Source organism: Myripristis murdjan, chromosome 19 (genome assembly GCF_902150065.1).
Source record: "Myripristis murdjan chromosome 19, fMyrMur1.1, whole genome shotgun sequence".
NCBI classification, from domain to species: domain Eukaryota; kingdom Metazoa; phylum Chordata; class Actinopteri; order Holocentriformes; family Holocentridae; genus Myripristis; species Myripristis murdjan.
In genome coordinates, this window is record NC_043998.1 from 13,643,802 (window position 1) to 13,668,953 (window position 25,152).

The 25,152-nt window shown below is 43.1% G+C and overlaps 2 protein-coding genes across 2 annotated transcripts; one reads left to right on the forward strand and one right to left on the reverse strand.

Moving 5' to 3' along the window:
• The first annotated feature begins 2,513 nt into the window (after nt 1–2,513).
• On the forward strand, nt 2,514–4,580 carry bhlha15 (basic helix-loop-helix family, member a15). The gene is made up of 2 exons (XM_030078168.1): nt 2,514–2,632; nt 3,487–4,580. Exon 2 carries the CDS (start codon nt 3,544–3,546, stop codon nt 4,147–4,149), a length of 606 nt encoding a protein of 201 aa, XP_029934028.1. The 5' UTR covers nt 2,514–2,632; nt 3,487–3,543; the 3' UTR covers nt 4,150–4,580.
• A 1,025-nt stretch (nt 4,581–5,605) lies between these two features.
• tecpr1a (tectonin beta-propeller repeat containing 1a) lies at nt 5,606–23,802 on the reverse strand. Its single transcript, XM_030077975.1, has 24 exons — nt 23,673–23,802; nt 22,179–22,418; nt 20,760–20,942; nt 19,198–19,320; nt 18,974–19,093; nt 16,208–16,382; nt 16,020–16,120; nt 15,680–15,781; nt 15,394–15,542; nt 14,333–14,928; nt 13,436–13,581; nt 13,010–13,165; nt 12,558–12,707; nt 11,513–11,670; nt 11,134–11,364; nt 10,485–10,581; nt 9,828–9,907; nt 9,646–9,702; nt 9,045–9,219; nt 8,320–8,455; nt 8,009–8,101; nt 7,790–7,896; nt 7,165–7,284; nt 5,606–6,983 (listed from the first exon to the last, which is right to left on the reverse strand). The coding sequence occupies exons 2-24, from the start codon at nt 22,401–22,403 to the stop codon at nt 6,834–6,836; spliced, it is 3,630 nt and encodes a 1,209-aa protein (XP_029933835.1). The 5' UTR covers nt 22,404–22,418; nt 23,673–23,802; the 3' UTR covers nt 5,606–6,833.
• Between the last annotated feature and the right edge of the window lie 1,350 nt (nt 23,803–25,152).

The following is a 25,152-nucleotide window of genomic DNA, read 5'->3' on the forward strand; positions in this document are numbered from 1 at the left end:
CTAAGACATTTTCTGGGTTACTCATTCTCATTCAAATAATTTGTAATAAGCTTGTAAATGTCTTCCTGTCTTCTTGCTTTACTCACTGAGAAAAAAGTTGCAAATAAATGGTATTCTTGTAAGTTTACTTCTCAAATTTGCTCTTAACTTTAAACTAACCTTAGCTGTATACAGTTGTCTTGACAATGCTGCAGGCTACGCTGCAAAATGCATTTCTTTAAACACACATTTCACATCATTAGGTAGGTATTTCAGAATATGACTGGTTTTAGGTTCTGTGTCTTGCATTTTAAGCTTAACATTTCACTGAGCTGATGGTTGCTTTGCCTGTGCAAATTTGATTCACACAAGTGTTCCTTAAGAGGCGTGATAAGAGGTTGGCTACCTGGGAAGGTTTAGGAAGTTTTGAAAAAATATTCCTGTTACCATTCCCCGGTATTGTCTCGCTCTGAAACTGAATGTATTTTCATTGATTTAAATTAATATGTTCCTTGATATTATAAGTTTGAGTTCTGCAAACCAAAACTTTTATCAGTTTGAAAACTGTAATCCATTCCTACCAGAAGAAAACATTTTGGCCCACCAGCTAGTCTAATGCAAGTCAAGAGCTGGCGATCTAAGCTTAACTAAAATGTTAGATACAGAAAGTAAAAACCACGGGCTAATACTTTGAAATACCTTCTAAAATGTGTTTATATAAATTAACTCACAGGTTTTGCCACTGTTGTTTTGTCACTGCGACAATTTTAAGACTGATAGAAGAATTAAAAGTCAAGAATTTAAGTCAATAATTAAAAATACCTATATATTTACTCAGAATGACGTTTAAGGGGGAAAAAAAAATCAAAATTAGAATTTATTTATGTTATGAATATGAAACCCCTTTTCACTTTTTTAGGAGTGGAATTCTAGACAAAATAAAACTTTTTTTTTTTTTTTTTTATTTTCCTAGGATATTTTTTCCAGTTCTACATTGAATATCTGCTAAAGGAAGACTCTTCAACACTGAAGAAAAACTCAAACACCATAAAACCTGCCATGAAACACACACTACACTAACTGTGTGAAAGTCCATATCAGTGCCATGACACCACCCAGTCTACATTCAACTGTCCATCCCACCAAAGTGCAGTAATCCCCCCTGCAGGTGGGGTTTGAGTCCCGGGGTCGAACAGTTGGGCAGGGACAACAACCTGTGATCCCCCATCCATGATAAGAAGGGGTGTGACGTAAATCAGTCAACAAAGACGACGTCCCATTATCCCTCTACGTATTTACAGTCACCTTTGACCAACAGTTATTTTTATCCTCTGCTAATCTGTTCTCTGTGGGTGATTTACATAAATTTGTTTAAGATCCTTTCTCTGGTACATTTATTTAATAGTGGACATTGTAGCTGACATTCTCATGAAAGTGGTGCAATGTGCAAGAGATAAAAACACTATGATAAGTTAAAAGTTAATGATACAGACTGACATTATTTTATTACAAGGTTCACTAAGGATGAATGTATTCAAATGAAGTGGCAGGAGGTGATAACACACAACGGAAACTGTGTCAGCTGCTTGGAGTCGAGGCAATGGCTCACAGGAACCAAACTGGACCACCAGAATCGTTTTCTTTTCCCTATTCAGCTAATTCAAGATTTCATTTGCTACAGTAAGTTTTTCTCACACTGAACACTGCATTTCACATGCAGGCTACTTCAGCATGTATTTAGAGTTTATGTAAAAATGGCCCAAATTATCAGGGACATTTATTCAAGTAGAATTTGGAAACTAGGCATCCACTTTCTCAGCATCCAGATGAGAACAATATTTGTTTACTGAAGTGTGTGGCTGATACTGAACTTTTGTTTACCGTTGTTTATTTGGCAGCAACATTGCCTTTAAGCAAATACTACTGACTTCAAGAAGATTTCATCAGTGTGGTATGGGTAGTAATGGAGGGAGTGAACGTCACTTGATTTGTAAAAATGCTGTTTTCACCCTTGCAAGAATAAAATTGAGGTGGAGGAGAAGCCTTTTTATGTATTTATTTGTTAACAAACAAACAAACAAACAAACAAACAAATTGTAGCTTCATGTTTTGTGCATGGAAATGATCACATGTTAAAATATTGGATATCAGCACAAGATATCATCCATATCTGCCACTTCAAAACAAAAACATCAGCATCTACATCTGTCCACCTTCTGCACATGTGTATCAGCCTCCTGGCAAATCCCTGGTTAAAGCAGATGTGAACGTCATCTGCATTTCTATGAGAATGTGAGCGGTTTTTGTACACGTGTCCAGATGTATTCTCAAGTGTATATGAAATTGATTTTTTTTTTTTTTTTTTTTTTGGAGTGTTGCTGCTGCAGTGACAGCGGGGCTCAGCCGGCAGTGTGTGAGGAGGCGGGCGCTCCTATTGGCTGCGCAGCGCTACGTGGACAACACTGAGCAACAGGTAGCGCGCATGTGACGCTGTTATCTGCCGGGCGCAGCGCCGCTCCGCCGCTCTGTGCGCACCGGCCTGGACATTATGCTGCTCTGACTGACGACTACACGGTGATGCTTGGACTCTCTCTCTAACACTCAGGAGGGGAAAACTTTTTTCTTCTTTTTTTCTTCCTCCTAAACTTCCAAGGTAAGGCCTGTCAATCCCTTATCATGCTTTTTGAGTCCACGTCATAGATGCTTTGTGTGTCATTTGGCTACAGTGAATGAAAAAGACTTTTGGCTATCTCTTATCTCTTACAACACCACAGTTTACTTAATGAAACTAGGAAGAAGAGACATGAAAAGAGGAGAAAACCAAAGGAGATAATAATGATGTACGCTACAAATAACCACAGACTTTAGTTACAGAAGTTTAGTTACTTTTTTAAATTGTTTGTGCTTTTGTCTTATTTGACAGTAACATGTTTGTTACTATGTTTTAAATAAAGATAAAAAGTATGGTTCTCCCATTTTATGCCAATTGACATCCACTCATGGAAATCATCACAAACCAGCCTCATTAAATTTCAAAATGATGTCATCCTGCCCTCAGAAACTCAATTTGTTCAGTAATTGGGCGTATATATATTTAACTCTTAGTTGCCAAAGTGCGTCCAGACATAATTTCTCATTGTAAAATCAGATTGTAGAGCATCAGAGGGGCATTAGCCGACTGTGAATGCTGCCTGGTCTCTGTTTTTTGTGAGTGTAACCTTGAAATGGGCATTATCTCTGGGCTGCCTGGATAAGAGAGGCGTAGATTACAGACCAACATCATGGAGTTTTCACACCGCAGGAGGCTGATTAGATACAACAGGATGCATGACTGTTTGACTAGGAGAGAAGCTTGCTCAGTATTTGGGCTTTGTTGCTGGCTGATTGACAGAAAAATGTACTAAAACAGTCCATGAATGAATGAATGAATTTATATTAAAACTCTTCAGTGCATTTGTGAAGCATTGTGACAGTCAAGGCTCTCTTCTCTTCTCTTCTCTCTTGCAGACCTGTTGAAGCTGTGAGATCAGCCCTGTGTGAGGGAAAGGTGGAGGAGGCAGCAGGATGAAGTCCAAAGGGAAGGCTATGAAACCATCCAGGAGAACCTGGCCTGACCCTGACCCGGAGCCAGAACTGGAACCAGACACAGAACCAGAACCCGGCTCCAGTGAACAGGAAGGCTCCGAGGCCTCCGTCCGGATTGGAGGCTCTTGGAGGGGGTCGCTGAGGAGTGGGGACCGGGAGCGTCGGGGAGCTGGGGCTGGAGGTGCCACAGGAAGAGCAACTTTAACTCCTCACCGGCGAAGACGCCAACACGGCACTGGCACCAAGGAACGCAACGTCCGCCGGCTGGAGAGCAATGAGCGGGAACGCCAGCGCATGCACAAACTCAACAACGCCTTCCAAGCACTGCGCGAGGCCATCCCGCACGTCAAGATGGACAAGAAGCTGTCCAAGATCGAGACTTTGACCCTGGCCAAGAATTACATCAAAGCCTTGACCACGATCATCCTGGGCATGTCTGGAGCCTGCCTGCCCGCCGGCGAGGCCGCGTCAGAAGCCAGCGCTGCCAAACTTCTCCAGTGCTACCAGCAACACCTGGAGGAGGAGGGCGAGGACGGTCTGACCCAGTACCTCACCCACATGCACAGCTTCAGCCAGCACAGCTAACACACAGCTGATTGCGGTACTAACAAAGCAGCTTGGAGACCAGAGAGGAGAACTCTGGAAGCTGCTGCGAGGCTGGTCTCCAAGACAGATGGAGGTATGATGGAGGATGAGGATGGACGTCTGGGGCCAAATCTCAAATGATGTCCAGTTCCTGTGAGGCACACCGCTTTGATCAGAGCCACGGCGCCGTGTCCAAGGCTCTGGACAAAAACCGTGCTCTTTGTCGGAACAGGGCGCCATTTCAGATGATTCTCCTCTGTCTTTAATCCCTTACTGTATTGGCATGAAAACACCCACCAGTACTTCAACACTGTCTTCATCAATGGTGGTCTGATCTCCTAGAACATCTCCAAAGCGAGGAATGATATGGGGACAGTGGAGACCGTTCACCTTGACACAACATGTGTAATAACTTTCAGCTGGTAAGCATTGAGAGACGGCAGCGTGTGGTCTCTGTAAGACCCAAGTGAGTGGAGCAGATACAAAGACTGCGCACCGGACAGAGGGACCTGAACGGACCCTGAATCTTCAGAGAATTGAAACAGTGAGGCTCACGTGTAAAAAGGGCTAACTCTTTGTCATTGTTTATGTCTTCTATGCTTCAAGCAAGGCCTTACGACTTCTTCTTCTCCTTCTTCTCTTTTTTTGTTATCTTATCTTCCTGCGTGTTTTCTGTTGAGAAACCTGCTGCGCATAGCCTCGAGTCATAACCGCCACATGCAGGATGGGAGGGCACGGCGGCCCAGGGACTATTTGAATGCTGAAATGTTGAAGCGTGAAGTGTGAAGCTTTCTGTTGACCATTTGCCTATGATTACTGTTTCTATTTGTCTGCTCATTGTGGAAAAATGCTGTTCACCTGCCTGGAAGGTAAAGATGATAAAAATGTACACAAACTGCCTTAGTTTGTCTCTGTGGGTTGTTTGAGGCATGAAATCCTAGAGGGAAAGAAACGATCTGAGGCATTATTATCAATAAACACATTTATTTATTGATGAGGACCGTTATTTTGATCATGCACAGCACTACTGAGAGAAATGTACATCACAATGTCAACAGCACTGATGTGTTGCACAGTACAGTACCACGTTTTTAATGTTAGCTATTCACAGACAATACAGACAGATTTCTGTGGCGTTTCGTTACAATCGTTTCATTATAGTTTGACAGGACCTTCTTATTTTGGTGCATTCAAGGCAGGCATTAACATAAACTAATGCCTCCATTAACATAAACTAATGCCCCCGAGGGATGCACTTTGTCAGTGTCTGTTACGGTTTATGAAAATGACAGGGAACAGTTGATTTTCTTGATTTACTTGTTCTTTGTCAAATGTACAACATGCCATCTTAATGTATTCCCATCGCAATGCCACAATAATCCTATTATTTTACAGGTTTATAACAAAAATATAATTTCTTCTACCAGTGTGTCTGCTCCCTATTTAGTCATTCTCCTAACATCAGTCAAAAGGAAGTCGAGAGCATGCAAAATGTTAATTGTGTGCGTGTGTGTTTTTTTTTTTTTTAATAATAATATTCTCCTGAGAAAAAGGAAGGTCCATTTTTTTTAGCATTTCAACCACAACATTTATGCAAGTAATCCAACACTTTGCCATCACCCCCTGTGGATAGTGGTAATGCTAATCATTGCACATAGTCCATGAGAATAACACACATTTCTGAAAATAACATCAAAATGTCATATAAAAGATCAGTCCACGGCAGGTACAAGAGTGTACAGTATTATGGCTGATTAGCAGACAACAAGGACAGCCAGTAAGGCCTGGATCAAACACTGTCTTGGCTGCTATGTTGAGTAATTGATTTATTTTTGGCTCCAGAAATAAATCTGAGGCAATCTAGGTTAATTCTGCTGTTACAACATCTCTTCACCTGTTGCCAGCAGGTTAAAAAACAAGAGTATATTTATGTAGCATATTTTTAGTCTGTCTAGTTGTTTACTAGGCTGCAAGTAGTAGAGCACGTAGAGTATCCATCTTTCAAGTCCACCGTCCTCCAGGAAATTAAATTTTTCACTGACAGGCTCATTAATGATGATAAATGATAAAAAATGATAAAAAAAAAAAAAAAAAAAAAAATCGCCCCCCACCCGCTTCATCACATAACAAAATTCTACAGTTGACTTCACATACAATATATACAGTAGCAACACAAACAGAAACATTGCATCAATATGAATAAATTAAAAATGTCTTAAGACCATCAGTGGAAAAAAAAAAAAAAGACTAGTGGCAAAAAATGACAGAAATTCCGCACTGAGGAGATGACTGCTAAAAATGTTGGTAAAATGAACACAGTTTAGGTCACAAACTGATGTGTAGGACTCAAGGTTGTCTTTAGAGAGACAGACAGAGACTCAGCTTAGGGTTTAAGATACCACAGACTGTTTGGAGTATATCCTACTTTACAAGAAAAAACATATCTAGCTTCTGTTACAGTGATTTATAGTTGATGCGTTCTAAGTCCAAAGGTTGTTTTTCAGTCTCTGGAGTTACATTATCATCAGTGCTACTTTATTGTTAACAGAGGGAATGATTTCAAATGGAAGTTGACTGAAAACCAACTGAAAGGCTGGGATGGCTACGAGTGGGCGTGTCTGTAAATGTGTGCTGAAAAAAATACTCCTGCTCTTGTGTCTGTGGATGTGTGTGTGTGTGTGTGTTTAGCATCTAACAGCATTGCCATTGACCTCCATGTTCCTCGCAGAGAGGGGGCTCCGAGGGGCTGGGGCAGACGGGTCAGTCAGAGAGGGCAGGCGGATCCGGGGTGGCTCCATGGAGTTCCCTCTCACTGTGATGTGATCCCACCCACCCTGTGTGTGTGTGTGTGTGTGTGTGTGAGAGAGAGAGAGAGAGAGAGGGAGAGAGAGAGAGAGAGAGAGAGAGAGAGAGAGAGTGGGAGAGCATTAGGCGTATTCGACATTTAGTAAAACATTAAGACACAAACTGCTGCTCTAATTACACACACACAGTGTAATGTCTGTGGTGCCTTACCCCTATGCCGTAGTCCCAGGACTGTCCTTTGGGCTCCATGGGCTGGACTCCGAGTCGATGGCACACCGTCCCACAACTCAGACTGTGGCTGCCCTGCACCTTGTCTGCTATGATCCACACCTACACACCCAACAACAACAACAACAGAGGAAAAAACATCACCAACCAAACAACCTGTAAGAGGGGAGTTTTCCTTACCCACATGCAGCCTCATTAACCAGGACTCACTGCATGGTTATTTTGGTGGAAGCATGTATACATGTATTATGATGATTACAGCTTCACTAGGCAACTTCACACACTGGCGGCTCCAAATGGCAGTGGGAGACACTATTTGAAAAAAGCCGGACTTCAGTACTACGCACCAACATGGAAGTAAAGGATACTGTGCCCACACAAATCAGTTTTATCTTGGGTGTGTAGGTGGGGAAAACTGGAAAACCTCACACAAAAAAAGGGGAGCCAAAAAGCCACAAAAATAGTCTTTACACTGAGTTCCTTTTCATGGATTTATTCCATCTTCAAAAGTGAAAAGTGATCAAGTGCAAAATTAAAAGCTGCAAATGTTTCAGTCCCAGACCGTAAATGCCTCACTACAGAGAAATCATGTGACGTGGTCTTGTACCTGATCCAGAGGTCCGACAGAGACTTTGCGTACGTTATTGGAAATGTGTTCCCAGGACGAGCCCTGCGGGTAGCTGGGGGTCACGCCCTGCCGGTACCACAGGTTGCCTGGACAGTGGGGTGAGCAGATGGAGAGCAATACCATCAGACACAGGGTCAGTGGGAGACAGTAAGAGTGTGAATGAGGTTAAATTACAAATCTAAAACGCAGCTGCTTCACCGTTCTCATCCACAGTGTAGACCGACGTCCTCCCGACGGACACCTGCTTCAGCTTCTGTTTGGATGGGGAGGGGATGTGGAACCAGCAGTCTCCTGCAGGGGGAGACAAACCACACACAGAAAACACTATAACTATACTGCTGTTATAAATCAACTGTGTTTGCAGCATTAAAACTTGCCAAGTCATGCTTTCGCAACTGTTTTAACTGCAAGTTGATGTTCAGTTGTTCCTCTTTTTTTGTGTGAGATGAAAGTTTTCTATTCGAGGCAGACTCAGAGATCAAGGGGACATCAGCTGCACCCCTGCTGACCTGCTGGGCTCTGGGGAGACACAGACCCCCTGTAGAAGGCAGAACCGTCCCGAGCGATGGCCCAAACCTGGTTGGCAGCCCCGATGGAGATGGACTTGAAAGGCTGGTCGGTTCCCACATGGAGCCAGGATGAACCCTGAGAGAACAAGAGGATGTTTAAAACAAAAGACACACACAAAAAAACTGTGTAGGTGGAAGAAACAATAGTAGTTCAGTAAGAGGAAGACAGCAAGTCTCTTCTTCAATGGATTTCTTCCTCTATGGCTGTCGAACATCTCTGGAAAAGGCTAAATCTACAATAAAGCCCTTGCTCTTTGGTTCTAACAGTTACACCAAAACCAAATATTACTCTGTTAATGTTTTACATCACTGGCCATGACAGATGTGGAATAAATCATACTAAGTTTGCGCGTTTCACAATATTGTGCTAATACTGTTTTGTAAAATTGCTGGGTCTTGTGAAAAGGTGTCAAAGTACTATCCTTGTTCTGCCCCACCATTCTCCCCATTTCTTTCCTTTTTTTTGGTGTGTTTGTCTTGGTTTATATGACACTTTGTTTTATCTGTGAGGGAAATTTGTAAATCTGCTAATGAACACCATTTCAAAAATTGATGAGAGAAAGAAGCTGGAAAATGACCGTGAATGTGTGAACATGCGTTAACAGCAAACACCACAAGGTGTTAGTTTTGCACACTGGGTGTCAGCGTGTGTGAACGTGACTCACAGCGGGAGTCAGCGTGGTGACTCCCAGGCGACACAGCACGTCGCCCTTGTTGCTGATGGCCCACAGAGGCACCACCTCCACGCTGCTCTGAGCCGTGCACGGGAGAATCGTCACGTCACTCAACGGAATGGGCGGGACTTCCTGCCAGGGGCCTGTGGTGGTCAATTTACACTTCCTGTGGGGACAAGTAAATAAGTGTAAGTGTAACAAGTGCACGGCTTCCAGCTGCAGTTAAAATGTAATAAGATATATCACCAGAATAAGGTATGGTGAGGTAAGATGAACAAAAATTAAGTAATTGGAAAGAACTGTAATATCCTACGTCTATGTTCCACTGCAATCAATATTCATCACCACAGTAAAAATCAGTGATGAAACAAAAAACAAACAACAAAAAACAAATAACATTCAGCCAGGGAAGAATTATGTCCAAAAAGGTCCAGATGGTTCGAAACCTGTTACAGCTGTCTCCTACTGTCTGAATGAAGACCAAAAAAACAAAATATCCAAACAGTGAGTGGACCGCCCACTGCCGGACCACTCTGTGCCTCCTGAACAAATATTGCAGAGGTAAATATGCCAGCACGGCCATTTACAGCACCTGGCCCACCGCCTGCGACGCACAAAGTCCTTCAAGGTCTTATAACCGTGATATGAGCTGCAGGGAGAGATGGAGGGAAGGGAGGAGGAGCAGAAGAGAAAGAGGAGTCAGTCAAGTTTACGATTTTTGAGGATGGACAGCTTCGATAAACAGGAATGGCACAGCAGTCAGAGGAAACTCACGCTGGAAAATCAGCTGCGTATTGCCAGCCCTCCCTGTCTGTCCCTCCGGAGACGCTGTAGTCAACTGCCCATTCAGACACCTGGAGACAGTAAATACGGGAAGTGAAACGCTGGAAACTTTCAGCTCACGCAACTCTGCACCTTGTCTGTGATAAATCAAGACCCGCTATTTACAGTTTCCCAGCTAAGAATCAAAATAACATGATAATGGTTGATTTATGAACCACAGGTCAGTTTTACAGGATTGTCGAATCTCTCTGTCTCTCTCTGTCTCTCTGTCTCTGTCTCTGTCTCTCTGTCTCTGTCTCTGTCTCTCTCTCTCTCTCTCTCTCTCTCTCTCTCTCTCTCTCTCTCTCTCTGTGTGTAGGTTATTATGGTCTTGTATTTTCCATTAGTTTTTAGCTTTATTTTGTTTTCACTTTGTGTTTTCAATTTCAGTTCAGCTTTAATTTGTTTTTAAAGCAGTTTAAATGTCTAGTTTTAGCTTAGTTTCCATTATTTCCATTTTCTCATTTTTGGTCTTTTTGTAATATGGGGTAGTTGTCAGGTGAGATTAAAAAAGCCAAAAAAAAGTACTGAGTAATAAAAATTCAACAAAATATCAATACAATTTAAAAATTAAATGTGTGTGTGCGTGTGTGTGTGCGTGCTCCTTACCCATGTCCAGTGAGGGGAGGGAGGTTTGGTGTTAGTCTTGGTGCACTCATGCAGCCCTGAAGCGTCACTCCACATGTAGCGGTCTGTGGGCAAACCTCTAAAAACACAGGAAGCAAAACAAAACAACGTGTGCTTCAGATTCAGTTGGAACTTTGCCCTCGTTCTTGCTTGTTTTGTTAATTTGTTAATAAATAAATCTAGATGTCCATGAATAAATAAGCACATGAGTAGATAAGCAAGTGAGAACACAAAAACAAAGAAACAAAGAATTAAATATAATCTTGTTTTGTTTATTCAAAAACTCATGCTTGAATTTCACTAAACTTAAAGATGTGTATTATAGGAGGTAATGTACAAACTGTCCTTTGTCTTTTTTTGTGCACTGTGCCTTTATTACGATGGCCAGATTTGAAGTGAATCTAAGCAGTCAGAGCTGGGGAAGGGATTTTTCTTTTGTGCAATGTCCCAAAATTGCCTGTAAACATGTGGGTGGAGGAGGAGGTACAGCAATACAAAAATATTTTAGGGCAATTATTACTGGCAAAGATATAAAAACAACCTTTAAAATATGACTAATACATGCCAGCTGAAAAAAAAAAAAAAAATGAAAAGGGTCCCCTCTTTAACGTGAACCTCATCAGTGTGTTACCTGTTGGTGTAGCCGGTGACCGGGTTCCACCTCTGGTTCTCGTAGATGTAAATGCTCTTCACATCCGTCTGGGTGTAAATGTTGTCTGTGCTGCTGGCCAGTCCCTGGAAGAAGCCGCCGCCGTAGCCGCCCGTGTAGACCCAGGCGGTGTGGTCGTAGCCGATCCCCCACACCACCCCGACGCTGTTACACTCCACCACGCGGAGGTGACCCCCGACCTGCCGCCAGAACCTGAAGAACAGAAGAAACGCTTTAGAAAGGCAGACTAATGGAGGTTATTTTGATGAAGAGGGAAAAGAGATGATGTGGCTGACATCAGAGCTGGAAACACAATAATAAAACACTGAATGTGAACTCTCCATGTGTGTGTTATTCTTACATCTGGTCACAGGGCGTGGGGTAAGGCATGGCCTCCAGTCCCGGAGAGGGCTCGCTCACAAATATGTCCCCTTTGCAGGTGACGGACCAGATGGCCTGTTTGGACGGGGGACCCTGGATCCCCCTGGAGTCACAGCATGACACACTCAACAACGCCAGCTGGAGGCAGGGAGGGGAGGTAGAGGCAGATGGAAGTGATACAGAAATGAGAAGTGACAGAGGAAAAACAAGACCGACAGAGAGCAAAACGGGAAAGATGTTATAAATGGTGCAGCATATGTGCAAACCACCTGGGGCATTTTGGTAGAACAGAGAACCACAAAAATCATGCCACACTAATTCTTATAATACCTCCTCACTCTTCTACCTTTTCATATAAACCCTTGTTCCCATAGTGACCACTTTCTTTTGAACACACAACTGCAACTCCACCCTGTGTTGCCAGGCCTCATGCTCCCTCAATCCTATGTTGCCTCAACATATACAGAAGAATAATGTCTATAATATCCATGAAATCTCATATATTGTCAAAAATAAATGATCTGATAGTACATGTTCAGTAAATAATATCTGGGAAAAAAATTGAAAATAGTGCATGAAAAAATGACATTGTCAGAATATAGCTAGGGCCCTGTGAACATAGATATTTTTCCCATAAATCTAGCAGTACTTCAGTACTTTCTGAAATGATTAGCGTTGTAGCTGTTCTGTCATTTGCCTCTACCTGCTTGGTTATCATATCAACATTACTTGTGGATTGTTTATCAAAAATCGCTCGTGTGCAAATATGAAAACGCCCTATAATATCATCCCTAAAATATCAATATCAGGGCACTACGTCAAAAATACTGTAATATTTGATTTTGTTCATATTACCCAGCTCTCATAGTCAACATTCAACCTAAAGTGTTTTGGTTGGTGGGCTGGTTTGGACAAACATTTCTCAGACACTGTCAGTGGTTTTCAAAATAACAGGCCCAATCCAAGCTGCAACACAGCTGCCTTTACGTCTCTGGTATTGTGGGAGTGGAAAAGCTGTTGCCTACCCAGTCATGCATCTCCAGCTCTGTGGCTGCTGCCAGCCTGATTGGCCACCTCTGTTTGGTCCGCTCTGGTGTGTAGATGGCAAAAGTGTGTTTCGAGTCATTTAACACAGGAACCAGGATGGTCACCTCGTTGATGAAGGCATGCAGGTACTGCAGAGACAGAGAGAGAGAGGGAGAAAGAGAGAGAGAGAGAGGGAGAAAGGAAAAATGGAAAAAGAGATAGCACAGAAAAGAAGGTAGTGAATATGAGAAAGGAGCAGGAGTATTGATTCATCTGAATAATTCACTCCATTGCCAGAGGGTATCACTTGTACTGAAATGAAGCATGGTGAAATGGCGCTGACTCTGAATCATCAACACACCTATTTCCTTCAGGCATGCTGTGCCAAAACCTATGCACCTAATATTCTCACTTACACACACACACACACACACACAAGCCTGCCCCTCACCTTCTTTTCCTCATTGAAGTTGTAGTAGATGAAAAGGATGCCGTCCTTGTTGCCCTCCGGCCCTGAAAACTGCTCCAGGGCAAAACGAACATCCATCCATTTGTGAGGCTTCCAGTCTCTCCACCACTGCATCGTCCCCTTCTTTACCCACACAGACTGCAGAGGAGGGGCACAGGTGCAAGGAGGAGAATGCATCAATGAGTATATGAATCACTGAATGAATGATTGAATGAATGAATGAAGCAGAGAAAGACAAATCACACAAATGCAGTGAGAGGAGGGATAAAAGTTGGCAGAAAGGGAGAAAGAGGGCAGACAAGAAGTGAAGTGGATGGAAAAATTAAGATGTAGATGGCGCATAGGAGTCATTTGCTATGATGCCAACAGCCAGTTTAAGGTCCTTGTGTTTTCCTGTACTCGGTGTACCTGCTCTATGGCTTGTTCATAGTGTCTGAAATTATCCATCTCTCTTTTGGATCTCTCACTGAGCTGCTCGAAAATTTGTTTCCGCCAAGCTGCTGTCTGGGCGGGAGTGATGGAGAGACTCATGGACTGGACGGACTGGGCCAAAGCTAGAGGGAGGAAGAGAGAAACACAAATCAACAACAATACACAGTGATGTTAAAAGAAGACAAGATGGACAGACCTTTGACCTTAAAGGAATACTTCACTTACTTAACTTACCATGAGTTGTCTCAGATGTCCAAAGTTTTTAACCCAAGGCCTAACAGAGAACACAGGCTACAATACCTGGAGCCATTTCTGTTAGAAATTAGTTGATTGACAATTTCCAACAACAGCAGCAAAAAGGATATGAAAAAAATGGTCAGTTTAAATGGCCAAAATCTTTGTGCAACGTAATCCAAGTCTTGACTCTCATTCATATGTTCAGTATCTCCCAAACCAATGCACTGTCATTCTTTTATTGGCTCCTTGTCAGTGAGTGGGTAGGACTCCTGGCCAATGAACAAGGTGGAGGCAGGCTCTCAGTTCAGTGAAAATGCAGGCCAGTCCCTCACAGCTGCTCGTGCATGAGAGAGCATTTTCCGGAAATGGTTTATTTAGCAATGTTTTAGCAAAGGTAGATTGGTTTAGAGCATGCTGATCATACAAATGAGGAATAAAGACTTCGATTATACTGCACAAAGAGTTTCTAAATTTTGAAATGGCTACAGTTTTTGGAACCTTTGTTCTCTTCCAGGCATGACATTAAAACTTGATTGTGATAACAGCCCAGAACAGCCTACATTCAAACACGGTGCTGGAAAATGTGAAATTTGCCAGAGCAATCAATCAGCCAATCCATATCTCAGTTGAACTCACATGAACTGTTCATAGAGCAGCTGAACCAGTTGAGCTGGGAGTGACAGTCCACAGAGCAGCCCCCTCCGTTGACCCACGCCCACAGCGGATGCTCATCAGCCCCGTACGGCTCCTCCAGGGCCAGGGTGTACGTAGCCACAGACGACAAGCTGCAGGTATCAGCGGAGTCCAGCACCGCTCCGGCCCCAGCCTGCTGGCTCTGAGCCTCCTCCAGGTCCACGTTACTCCACTGAGGGTCCAGAGGCCCACCAGACTGGCTGGGGGACAGAGCGATGCCAGCAGCGGGTGGATCCTGGACCTCCCCCTCCGCAGGGTTGGACTCCTCCTCCAGGATAGCTGGTGCAGCAGAGGTGTTCTTCCCTGGTTCTCGGTCGGAGACGAGTTCAGAAATGAAGCTGTCACTGGTGACCTTGGGGATGCGGGGTTTAGGCGCCTCAGAGGCGGGCTCTGTGGGGGCATCTGCAAAGGATTCTGGGGAGGCGGAGGCAACCAGGCCGCTGCCTCCTTCTGCAGACCCTTTTTCTTTCTCTGTGTCTGAGTCCACATCACTCACCACCGACTGAGCACGCACCTCACCAGAGAAGAAACAACCAGCACTGTGGGATGGAAAGAGAGAACAAGGAACTGAATCATATTTTGATAGTGAGCAGATAATGATATGATCACCATCTGTGCTGTAACGTGCTGTAATCAAAGTTGGGACAGCATTTGCAGCATGTAGCTGCTATCTGCGTTATGGAACCTGGACCTTAACATCTTTCTGATGGGAGTTCAAGCTCATTTCCAAAGCTGCTTTGAAATGAATTTCTGCTGTGCATAATATCACACTGTGAAAATTTGGAGTTCGTTTGGGTTGATGTTTAACTTGGCCACCTCCTCCTCGCTGCCATCTGTCAAATGTCTGCAAGATTACTGCTCTGTTCTTGGTGGTCCATGTATGAAAAGTGTGTCTATGCTCATCTGCAGTCAGCACACCTCTCCTCAATAGTAAATCATCATTATTTAATCAGTGCACACTGCCGTGATAGGAGCATGTCTGTGTCTGCGTGTCTCTCCCTCACCTCTGCAGACTGCTTGCGCTGGCACTGGAATGGGATCGGTCTCCATCTCGGGGGACACTGATGACCTTCCAGGCTTTTCCACTGAGCTCACTGGAGGTCACGCCCTGTCGAAAATACACTGCCCGATCCTCACAACCAATAGCCCACACCTAGTGACAAAAGAGGGCAATCAGACTGCTGCGACTGACGTGAACTGAAAATATTCATGTGGCCCAGTTATCTTATGTCATGAACTATAAAAGTCTCATGATAAATGAGCATTTTATGTGGTGTGGCTGTAATTCACCTGGTCATTGAGTCCCACATTGATCATTATCATTTCTCCCACCATGCCGATCCATCCGGAGCCACAGGGATTATGGGAGTTCACACCGCGCCTGAACCAAACCTGGTGAAGCAGAACAGAGGGGTTGATAAGTGACCTGTTGGTGAGAAAAACTGTCTCGAAACTCACTTTTCACATACTTGCTTCAATGCTGCTGTACAGAAACAAACTGGAGTGATTTCTTTAAAGCAACAGTTAAAAAAAAAAATAGGGTAAGTGGGAAAATAACTTTTTTGTGTTTTGGGTGAATCCTGGGTGATGGGTGATTCCTTTAATGTTTATCACTGCAGTGTTTTCTTACTTTGTTGTCCTTGGTAATGGCCCAGACCACGTTGACTCCCACCCCTACATGTATGGCTCCCACTTCCGGACTGGGAGAGTCCACCACAACCCAGGAGGTACCTGGTGTGCAGGCAACGTTGTTCTTAATACAGACTATCAACAGAAACACACAAATCACTTCGTCCTCCCTCTAGTGAGCCCACATACCTTGAGGACAGTCTCGACCGATGCCCTCCCTGACGATGAGTTGCCCCTCCCACAGCACGGCCCAGACCAGGTCACCTGGGCCACAGCTGATCTGGACCACCTCCCCCGGCACAGACATCTCCTCCCAGTTGGAGCCTTCAGGGTTGTGGTGGTAGATGCCATCTCTGAACCACACCTGGATGGAGCAAGAGAGAGAGACAGAGAGATAAACCAGGGGTTACCCAACCTTTTCTTATCCAGTACCCCCCAAGTAGATCCACATTACACCATGAGCCCATTTAAATATTTTTTTGTCCTTTAGAACCTCAACTGAAAAGATTTTTGTTGTTAAATATGACCTATAACAGATTAATACAGCTATATCATGTGCTGTGGGTGAGGTTATCCTAGCAGGGAGGACAGAGAAAGCTATGATCAAGCAGTCCTTAATATACTGTCATAGTAGTAACTTCTCTTCTCGGGAGTGAAATAATAGTGAAACAAACGACTGCTTGATTTTCTAGAGACACTCCCTAGACCCCACTTCGGGAACCATTAAGACAAAGCGAAACACAGAGGGTGATAACAGCATGGCAAGGAAGGATGAGCGGGAGAACTAAAGAAAGCCATGAGGAGAATAGTGAGTTATTTATTCGATGTGACACAGCTGTGTGATGTGCGACCTTGCTGTGAGCATGACTGTGACAAACAATGCACATATAAACACATGGTTTTCCTTAGAGCGTGTGGGAATGGCTGAATGACTGTTTCAGTGAGCCTTTGTGTTTTTGTCTGTACATCTGTTATAATTATCTTTTATCTGGGAGGCAGTAGTTTATTGTGTGAGTATGTCGGAGATTTATTGTGTTTCTTTGTCTTAGCTGTCATTGTGCATGTCTGGTTCAGGGGCTGTGCAGTGAATTAAATAAAATCATTAAATTGTCTGAGATTAGTTATTAGAACTAAACTTTTTTAGGTTTATTTGAGCTGTAAATCGGAGCATGTTCTATTCTTAATCTATGTTTTTTTTCCTGCTGCTTTGGCTGATTTATACTTTCAGAACATTCTTTATTTATGATCAAACAAAAACATGCAGATTTTGCCAGCTTTATCTCCATTTTGGTTTTAAAACAGGCCTTAAATTCAATTTCAGGCAGCATTACATACTTTCCAATTAGGGCAATGTTGCAGTTGAATAGTAGCTGGACACATACTAATACAAATCTAATTCTGGTACAAGCCCAAATAAATGTGCCAATCGCCTTGTTTGTACTGAAATTTGATTACAATAACTCAATTGCCGCAAGTAAATAATTTACTGTTTCGAAATCTGGCACTGTACCATGACTTACAAAGTACCAGTGTCAAAGGGCTTTAAATGCCCACATGTTTACAACAAACAGGACGACACCCCCTGATTTAATCCTCACAGCGTGCAAGAAAAAACTACCAGGACAAAAACAAACAAACAAACAAACAAACAAAAAAAACCAGCTGAATATCAAAAAATATAAGAAATCTTGAGAAGGACCACAGAAAGAGCCGACCCCATTCTTGGCCAAACATGTCTCATGAAATAGGTGTGCAAAGTGTCTCCTGAGTCAGCCAATTAAGTGATTGATCGAGTGACTGATAGAGGCTATTTTTGCTACACCGTGGACCCAAACTGTTATATCAACGCATTACTGCGATTTGGTGGAGCAGACTAAAGGTTTGACATCTGTGTTACTTGTTGACTGGCAGCTCTGACTACAGGCTTGCTGCTCACATAATGCTACAGCAAAAGGCAGGAACAAGCTACAGTAAAATGGCACTGAAGACATGGAAATGGAGACAAAACTGAACTGTAGGCACCAGAAAGAGGATGCACCTGTTTCTCTTACATATGACAGAAGCCCAACATGTTTTCCATTTCAAAAACCCTTAATTTCTTTCTGGATTTGAAGGCAATGGCTTTGCAGCCACTCTCCACTAGTTCACATCACTGCAAGAGTGAAGATTATTCTATAAAACAACAAGTTTATGCCCTCAAAAACATGGATTTATTGAAACAGGATGTTTCCGTAATGTACAAAACTCTTGTGCTATTCCAAAACCTTTTTAAGACCCAAAATTATTATTATTGTTAATTCATTTTCTAAAGTTTTACACCTCTAGATATATGTACAGGTGTGAATTTCACATTTCACACATTTTCTAGACCTACATTTCTTGGTTTGACTGAATGGTTTTGATGTTCAGGTTGATTTAACCAGTAATTATCCCATTTGTAACTCTATAGATGAAGATCATCCTTAATAGTGACAAACTAGAAATGCACTCAGAGAGATGCTGCACCTGCAACTGCTGTTTGAGGTATGTGGTGTATATATTGTATGGAAAAAAAAAATGATTTCCTGCCTTGACTTTGACAGATTTGAAAAAAGATTTAATGGCTAATGTTATGGCATGATCCCCAACCATCCTGCAAAGTTTGAACCAAGCTGGATAAAAACTGTCTGTGTAATTGCTATGACAGCAGTGATTACAACACACCTGCCCGCTATGCTAAGTGCAGGCGTGTCAGATGGTGGGGGTCTAAAACCACAGAACATGTGCAGCCATATAAATATCACAACAATACAATATCTGTCCATACTTTCTTTGTGCAAATTCAAAAATGACCACAAAATGATCAAAATCTTTATCCACGTATTTTCAGACAGTGTACTTGTCAGTGTGTGTGTAGGTGTGTGAGTGTGAGTGTGTGTGTGTGTGTGTGTGTGTGTGTGTGTGTGAGAGTTGTACCTTGCCCTGCAGAGACACGGCCCACAGTGACAGCCGGCCCCTGGGCTCCTCACTGATCTCCCAGCCTCCACAGCTGATGTCGTTGAAGGGATCCGGCAGACCGGACTGCTCCGAGGGGATCTGTCAACACACACAGGAAGACAGGGCCAGGTGAACAAACACTACTCTCTCTCTCTCTCTCTCTCTCACACACACACACACACAAAGATGCATTTCACACCCACCTTAGCCCAGGTGTCCCTGGCCTTGTACCTCCTGTAGCGGATCCATCGCCTGCGACGGACACAGGAGTTCCACTTCTTGTCTTTGGTGTAGGTGGCAGGGAAGTCGATGGCGTAGGTCCAGCCCTGCAGACACAAACACATCATGTGGGTGAGCGGTGGACAGAGATGGAGGTGGAGAGAACAAGCTGCAAGGCTAGATTCAAGAGATAAACAGCAAAAAAAAACTAGCCTCATATTCAGTCATAAATCTTGTTTTTTATTCAAACAAGTTAACAAGATGCCAGGATGAGAGGGATGAGATCATCTCACTTGTTTCCAACACTAATCAACTTGTTTCCATTATTTGCTCGAACCAGTTTTCATTTTCTTGATACAAGTGCACTGATCTATCTTATTTTGCCTTGTTTCAACATATTTATACTTGGGAGTAGGAAGTGAATGAGAGAAATAAATGGATTGAGACAGGATCAGTGATGTGGCTATAAACAAATAATTGCTCTGCCAACAGTAATCATCACAACCTACAATATAAAAAAATTACACTTTACTTTCAGAAAATCATTTAATTTTTCCTCCTTCTCCTCATAAAAAACAGAAATGAGTCTGATACTACTTTTCATGGCCAGGGTTCCCAACTGTGGCTGATGTAAAACTCATGATCTCCTATAATGAAGTTAGGGCACCTCCATGTCCTAGCAAGAGGCACTTGAGCTGCCTAATGCCCCTTAATGACCACTGTACATTGAACATTAGCAGTTATGCTAATGAAATCATCAATTAAGGTAATTAATACAATAATTAGCACATATCTCTGTGTCAACATACTTTCATACGTCACATAATGCAAACACCAGTTTAAAGCATTAAGGAGCTGTAATACTTCCAAGAAAAATGTGTTGTTTTGTTTTGTTTTGCTCGAGTCACAGTGCTATGATGAAAATATAAAAATTATTATTCCTTCCTGTATTTTTAATTTTTTTTTTAGCTCAGAAACATCCTAAAGAGGTGAACAGTCTGGTTTCCTCTACAGTTAGGCTGCTGCAAACCACCGTCTAATGCAATCACTGTGTGAAACAAGTTACACAATACATCCTAGTGTATTCCTGTAAAGTGACCCATTTTTGACCAATTCCAGCTTTGTTTTGAGAGAATTTATCAATTTCCAGTACGTTCCCTGTCTGGAATATACTGAGAAATTCATAATACTCAAAAAATTCATTAACCAGTAGGAAGGAAGTATGAAGTAGACTATGAATTAAAAAGTTATAAATTTTAAAAGTCAGTTCGAAAACAAGGTAAGCTCTAATAATGCAAATAAAAAGACACAGGTCAACCGAGCTTAGGTGGGTTTATCCTCCACTGCATCCCCGGAGAGAAAGACAGGACAGAGAAAGAAACCAGATGAGAATAAGAAAGAAATTTTATGAGTGAGTGTGTGAATGTGTGTGTGTGTGTGTGTGTGTGTGTGTGTGTGTGTGTGTGTGTGTGTGTGTGTGTGTGAGAGAGAGAGAGAGAGAGACTGAGCAGGTCATAAACAGTTAGCTGGGCCGTCAGACACTCACCCCTTTCTCAGTGGGCTCTCCTCCAAAGTTTTCATCCACATACCAGTCGGCCTCCCACTCCCAGCTTTTGGAGGGAAGAATGAAGCTGTCCAGTGGCTGGTGCTGCAGACCTGTGACATCACTCCACTGCCAGCGGTCGCTTGGCAACAGCCGCTCCGAGAAACCATCCACGGGATTCCACCGCTGACAGACAGACAGGAAGTTGAGCCCACACAGGACCAACACAAAACAAGTCAAACATGATATGCTCCTCTCACGGCCAATCAGTGACAAGGAACGGTAACTGCAGCGCCCCCTGTGGACCAATCAAGGTGACGAGATGCACCACTTCACCAAATTTTGTCAAACTCCATTCAGTAGTGATATTATCCGTAAGACATGGGGCACAGCAGTAAATGATGGAGCCACCCCTTTAGACAAATCAGTGCAATTTGGAAAACACTAACACAACAGTGAGATGCCTCATTCATCAAAATCTGTCTGAGATAGTGGGTGACATATCGGGTGTCACTGGTTGACCACGACCCAATCAATGGGATTTTTTTTTTTTTAATCAAAATGTCAGAATGCGGTGTTGCAAGTGCAGTGATCCAAGTTTTAACAAAATCTAATTCAAATATTATTAATAGTGACTGGATGCTGATGGAAATTAAATATGTATTGCCCACATTAGCCCAACCAGTGTAATTTTGAAAATGCCAAAACACAGTGATGAGATTCATCATTCACCAAACTTAATCCAATCAGTGGTCTGTCTCAACATACCCTTGCCATAGTTCTTCTCCGCCTAACTTCAATGCAGAAACAGAAGAAAAATAATTACATAATACTAGACAGAAAAGACTTAATGCAAATGGCTTGATTCAACTTAAATAATAATTAAAAAAAACTGGTTCAGCACGATTCCAATTTGCTTGTTAATACACGGAGATAAGTGTACTGCAGGCAGGAAGTGGAACAAAGCCACATGAGGATGTTTGACTTTCTTTTTTAGGTCTCTCACATATCATGAGTCCAAGGGAAATTACATGATTTCTGTTTTTACCAGCGATACCCCGGTCAAAGGCACCTGTCCTGATACATGTAGGGCAGCCACAGAAAAAAACTAGGCATTTTTATCTTGCAAGTGCCTCGCCTTCCCTTTCACAAGGATTCTTTTAATCTCGACTTCAAAGGATACTGTGTTTTTCACAGGGACTGATGGATTGGAGGGGCATAAGGCAAAGATGCACTTTTAAATAGCAGGAAAACCTCATACCATCCTACCAACTCTTGTACAATAAACTCTGATTTTTTTTGGAAACTTGGAAAGAGAGGGACATGGTTGAATAGTCACTTGACTTTATTGATAAATTGCCTCAGATCTGCAAAGGCTACTTTATGTAAGCAATAACACTGTGATCGCACAGCTCAACCTACGTGGTTCTCATAGGTCTCCTCCTGGTAGCGGATAGGCAGGTCGGAAGCGTGGACGTTCAGGTAGATGTTGTGGTCGCAGGCGATGCCCCAGCAACACTGCTGAGCCGCCGTCACCCGCTTGAACTCCAGCTGGGCGTCGCGGCACTGCTCCCACTGCTGCCCGCCGGTGGACAGGCTGTAGACCCGGCCGTACACATCCACTGCCCACAGCAGGGACACGGGCATGGCTGCACCTGGGACCTGGGACACGGGGGAAGAGAACAGGTTGAAGAGAAAGAGAATGGAGGAGTGGAGGATAAATTGGTGAAGAAGGGATTCAGCAAGCCAGGACTCATGAAATCAAACCTGATGTGCAGTTGAGAAGCAGGGAGAGAATGGGACATATAAAACCGGCTTAGCCTCCGGGCCATTATGCGATCTGACAGAATAAGACACGGTTCAGCTCTGCGGGACATGAACACCGTCATTACCTCCATAGGCCTGTCTCTGGAGGGAGCGGCAGAGGAACTTGCCCTAAAGGATGCAAGTGAATCAGCAACCAGGCGGACTGCTGACCTATATAATGCTCTCTCTCCCCTCTATAAGACACTGCCTGAGCACAAATCACAGCTAAGCAACATGTCTGAACAGCTATTCAACCTCCAACACAGCGACTGTACCACCTCATCTGTTGATTGTGTGCCTTCTCCCACATAATCCTATCAAACAGGACAAAAAGCACAGGCATCACCTCTCCATCAATTCCATCTCTGCAATAATGAGTGGCACTGAGCTGCACAAACAAAGCCGGATCATGTATCGAGGTTGCAGTCATCCACGGCCACTATGCTTTATTTACACCACTTTTGCTCCACTTCTCAAGTGTGGGCCAAAGCCTTTATAATACCAGTCTTACTGACCTATATTCAAAATGCTGAGCAAGGCCACAGCAACATTTGTAACCTGCGTAGCAACCGGGAGTAAAATTGTTTAAATGTTTAAAAGGCATAAAAAAAACAAGTTGGATTCAAAAGTGGTCTCTCCATCTGGCAGTGTTGTGTAAGCAGCAGGGACGATGCTGCTCAAAGGCGTATCCTCTGTCACCAGCAATCAATAAACTACAGGCTGTGTTTGGACTCGGATGGAAAACAGGAATACGAGCATGACTGCGGTAAAAACAAACCATAAAATCACCTGAGTGTTTCTTCAAAGGACCAGCTGGGAAGGGAGATAACATACTGCATTGTCGGAACAGGAGCAAAGTGTTTTTGACGTGTGTCGTGTGTTACATTGTATCGCAGGTTGTGTGACATTGTGCACAATATTCAAAGCTTAACGTTAGCCTGTAATGGATGTTACGTTGCAAAGTGTAGGCTAAAGCCATTATATACTGTATCCAGGCTACACAGCGCCCATTCTCTACTGTAAAATGAGGCTAAAGCTTAAACGACAACATCCCCACAGGCTTAGAGGCTTAGACTTGTCGATAATTAGCGATAGTTGAAAAGCACCCACCTTGAGCTTCCTCTCATAAACCGTGTGCCGGTGTGTCCCTGCTGCTCATTCAGCAGCTGAGAATGAATGAGCAGCCTGATAAAACCATAATGTGTGTGCTCCAGCCCGGTTGCCCGTTTCCATCACGAATTCTAGCTCGTATTTGAAACAGGAAGTGGCTGCTGTGTCTTCGTTCCGATTGGCTGCCTCGGCGCCTTTAAGTGTATGTAGCGGTGGTTGGCCAGCAGGGGGCAGTGCCGAGCGGCTATGACAGCAGGACCAAGACCGTGTCAAGATGTCAAGAGCCAACCAAATGCATACACATGACACCATCAGATACTGTTTCATAAGATTGTGTTAGTTATGCCTTCAAAAACAACAATCAACAATGGCTCCCACCATAAGCTTTTGATAGCTTCTAGGGAGACCAATTTCACATACAACAATGTAAACAAGCAATATGTAATGTGGAATAAGTGTGTGTGAAATAAACCTCAATCAATCCAAAAATAAATAAATAAAAAAAAAAATAAATAAAGACTGTCTACATAAGGGGCGAAGGTGAAGAGATAAATCACCTGCAGAAAATGTTCATCATCATCACTGGAATCATCTTTAATGCCACCATTATCATCCTTTTCATCATTATCACCATCATCATCATCATCATCATCACCTGCAGCATTAGTAACATTATTGTCATCATCATCATCATCATCATCACCACCACCATCATCATCATCATCACCTGCAGCATTAGTAACATTATTGTCATCATCATCATCATCATCATTATCATCATCATCAGCAGCAGCAGCATCATCACCTGCAGCATTAGTAACATTATTGTCGTCATCATCATCATCATCATCATTTTCACTGTTGTCATCAATAAATGTCCCGTTTAGCACTCTTATAGCTTTAACTTTTTTAACTTTTGTTACTTTTGAAACTTGTGTGAATACATACCAGCCCTCCTCTGCATCAGTTGGCTTGTTTTGGGGTTCCCTTTTTTCTTTATCACTTTGAGTTAGTGTATAATTATTTTTGCCTGTGTTTTTTAGTCCCATGCACCTCACACAAAGTACCTGCTCAACCCGTCCTTCCATACCTTCCGGTCTCATGCCCTCCGATCCAGCTGGTGTCACATCATCCCCCCTTTTTCCTTCATCTCACTCTCTGTGCTGCCTCTCCAGGTTGTTTTTGGTTCTCCCCTGCATCTCTCGCCCTGAGGGTTTCACATTACACTCTGTTTGGTTTGGTGACTGATTAACTCATTGTGTCTTCTGAGTGTCTGACCCATCCAGCCGTTCTTCCTCCCTCTGATTTGTTTTTCTATTGGATCTAATTGGTGGATGTTTGAAGATTGTTGAGAAAACTCTGTGTGATTTTTTGTTTTTGGATCCATGCAGCAGAATGGATTTCAGATTGAAGACCTTAAGTTTCATTTTAAGTGAAACGTTTTGACTTTTCCAGATCTTGTTTCGGAGGTTCTTCCTGT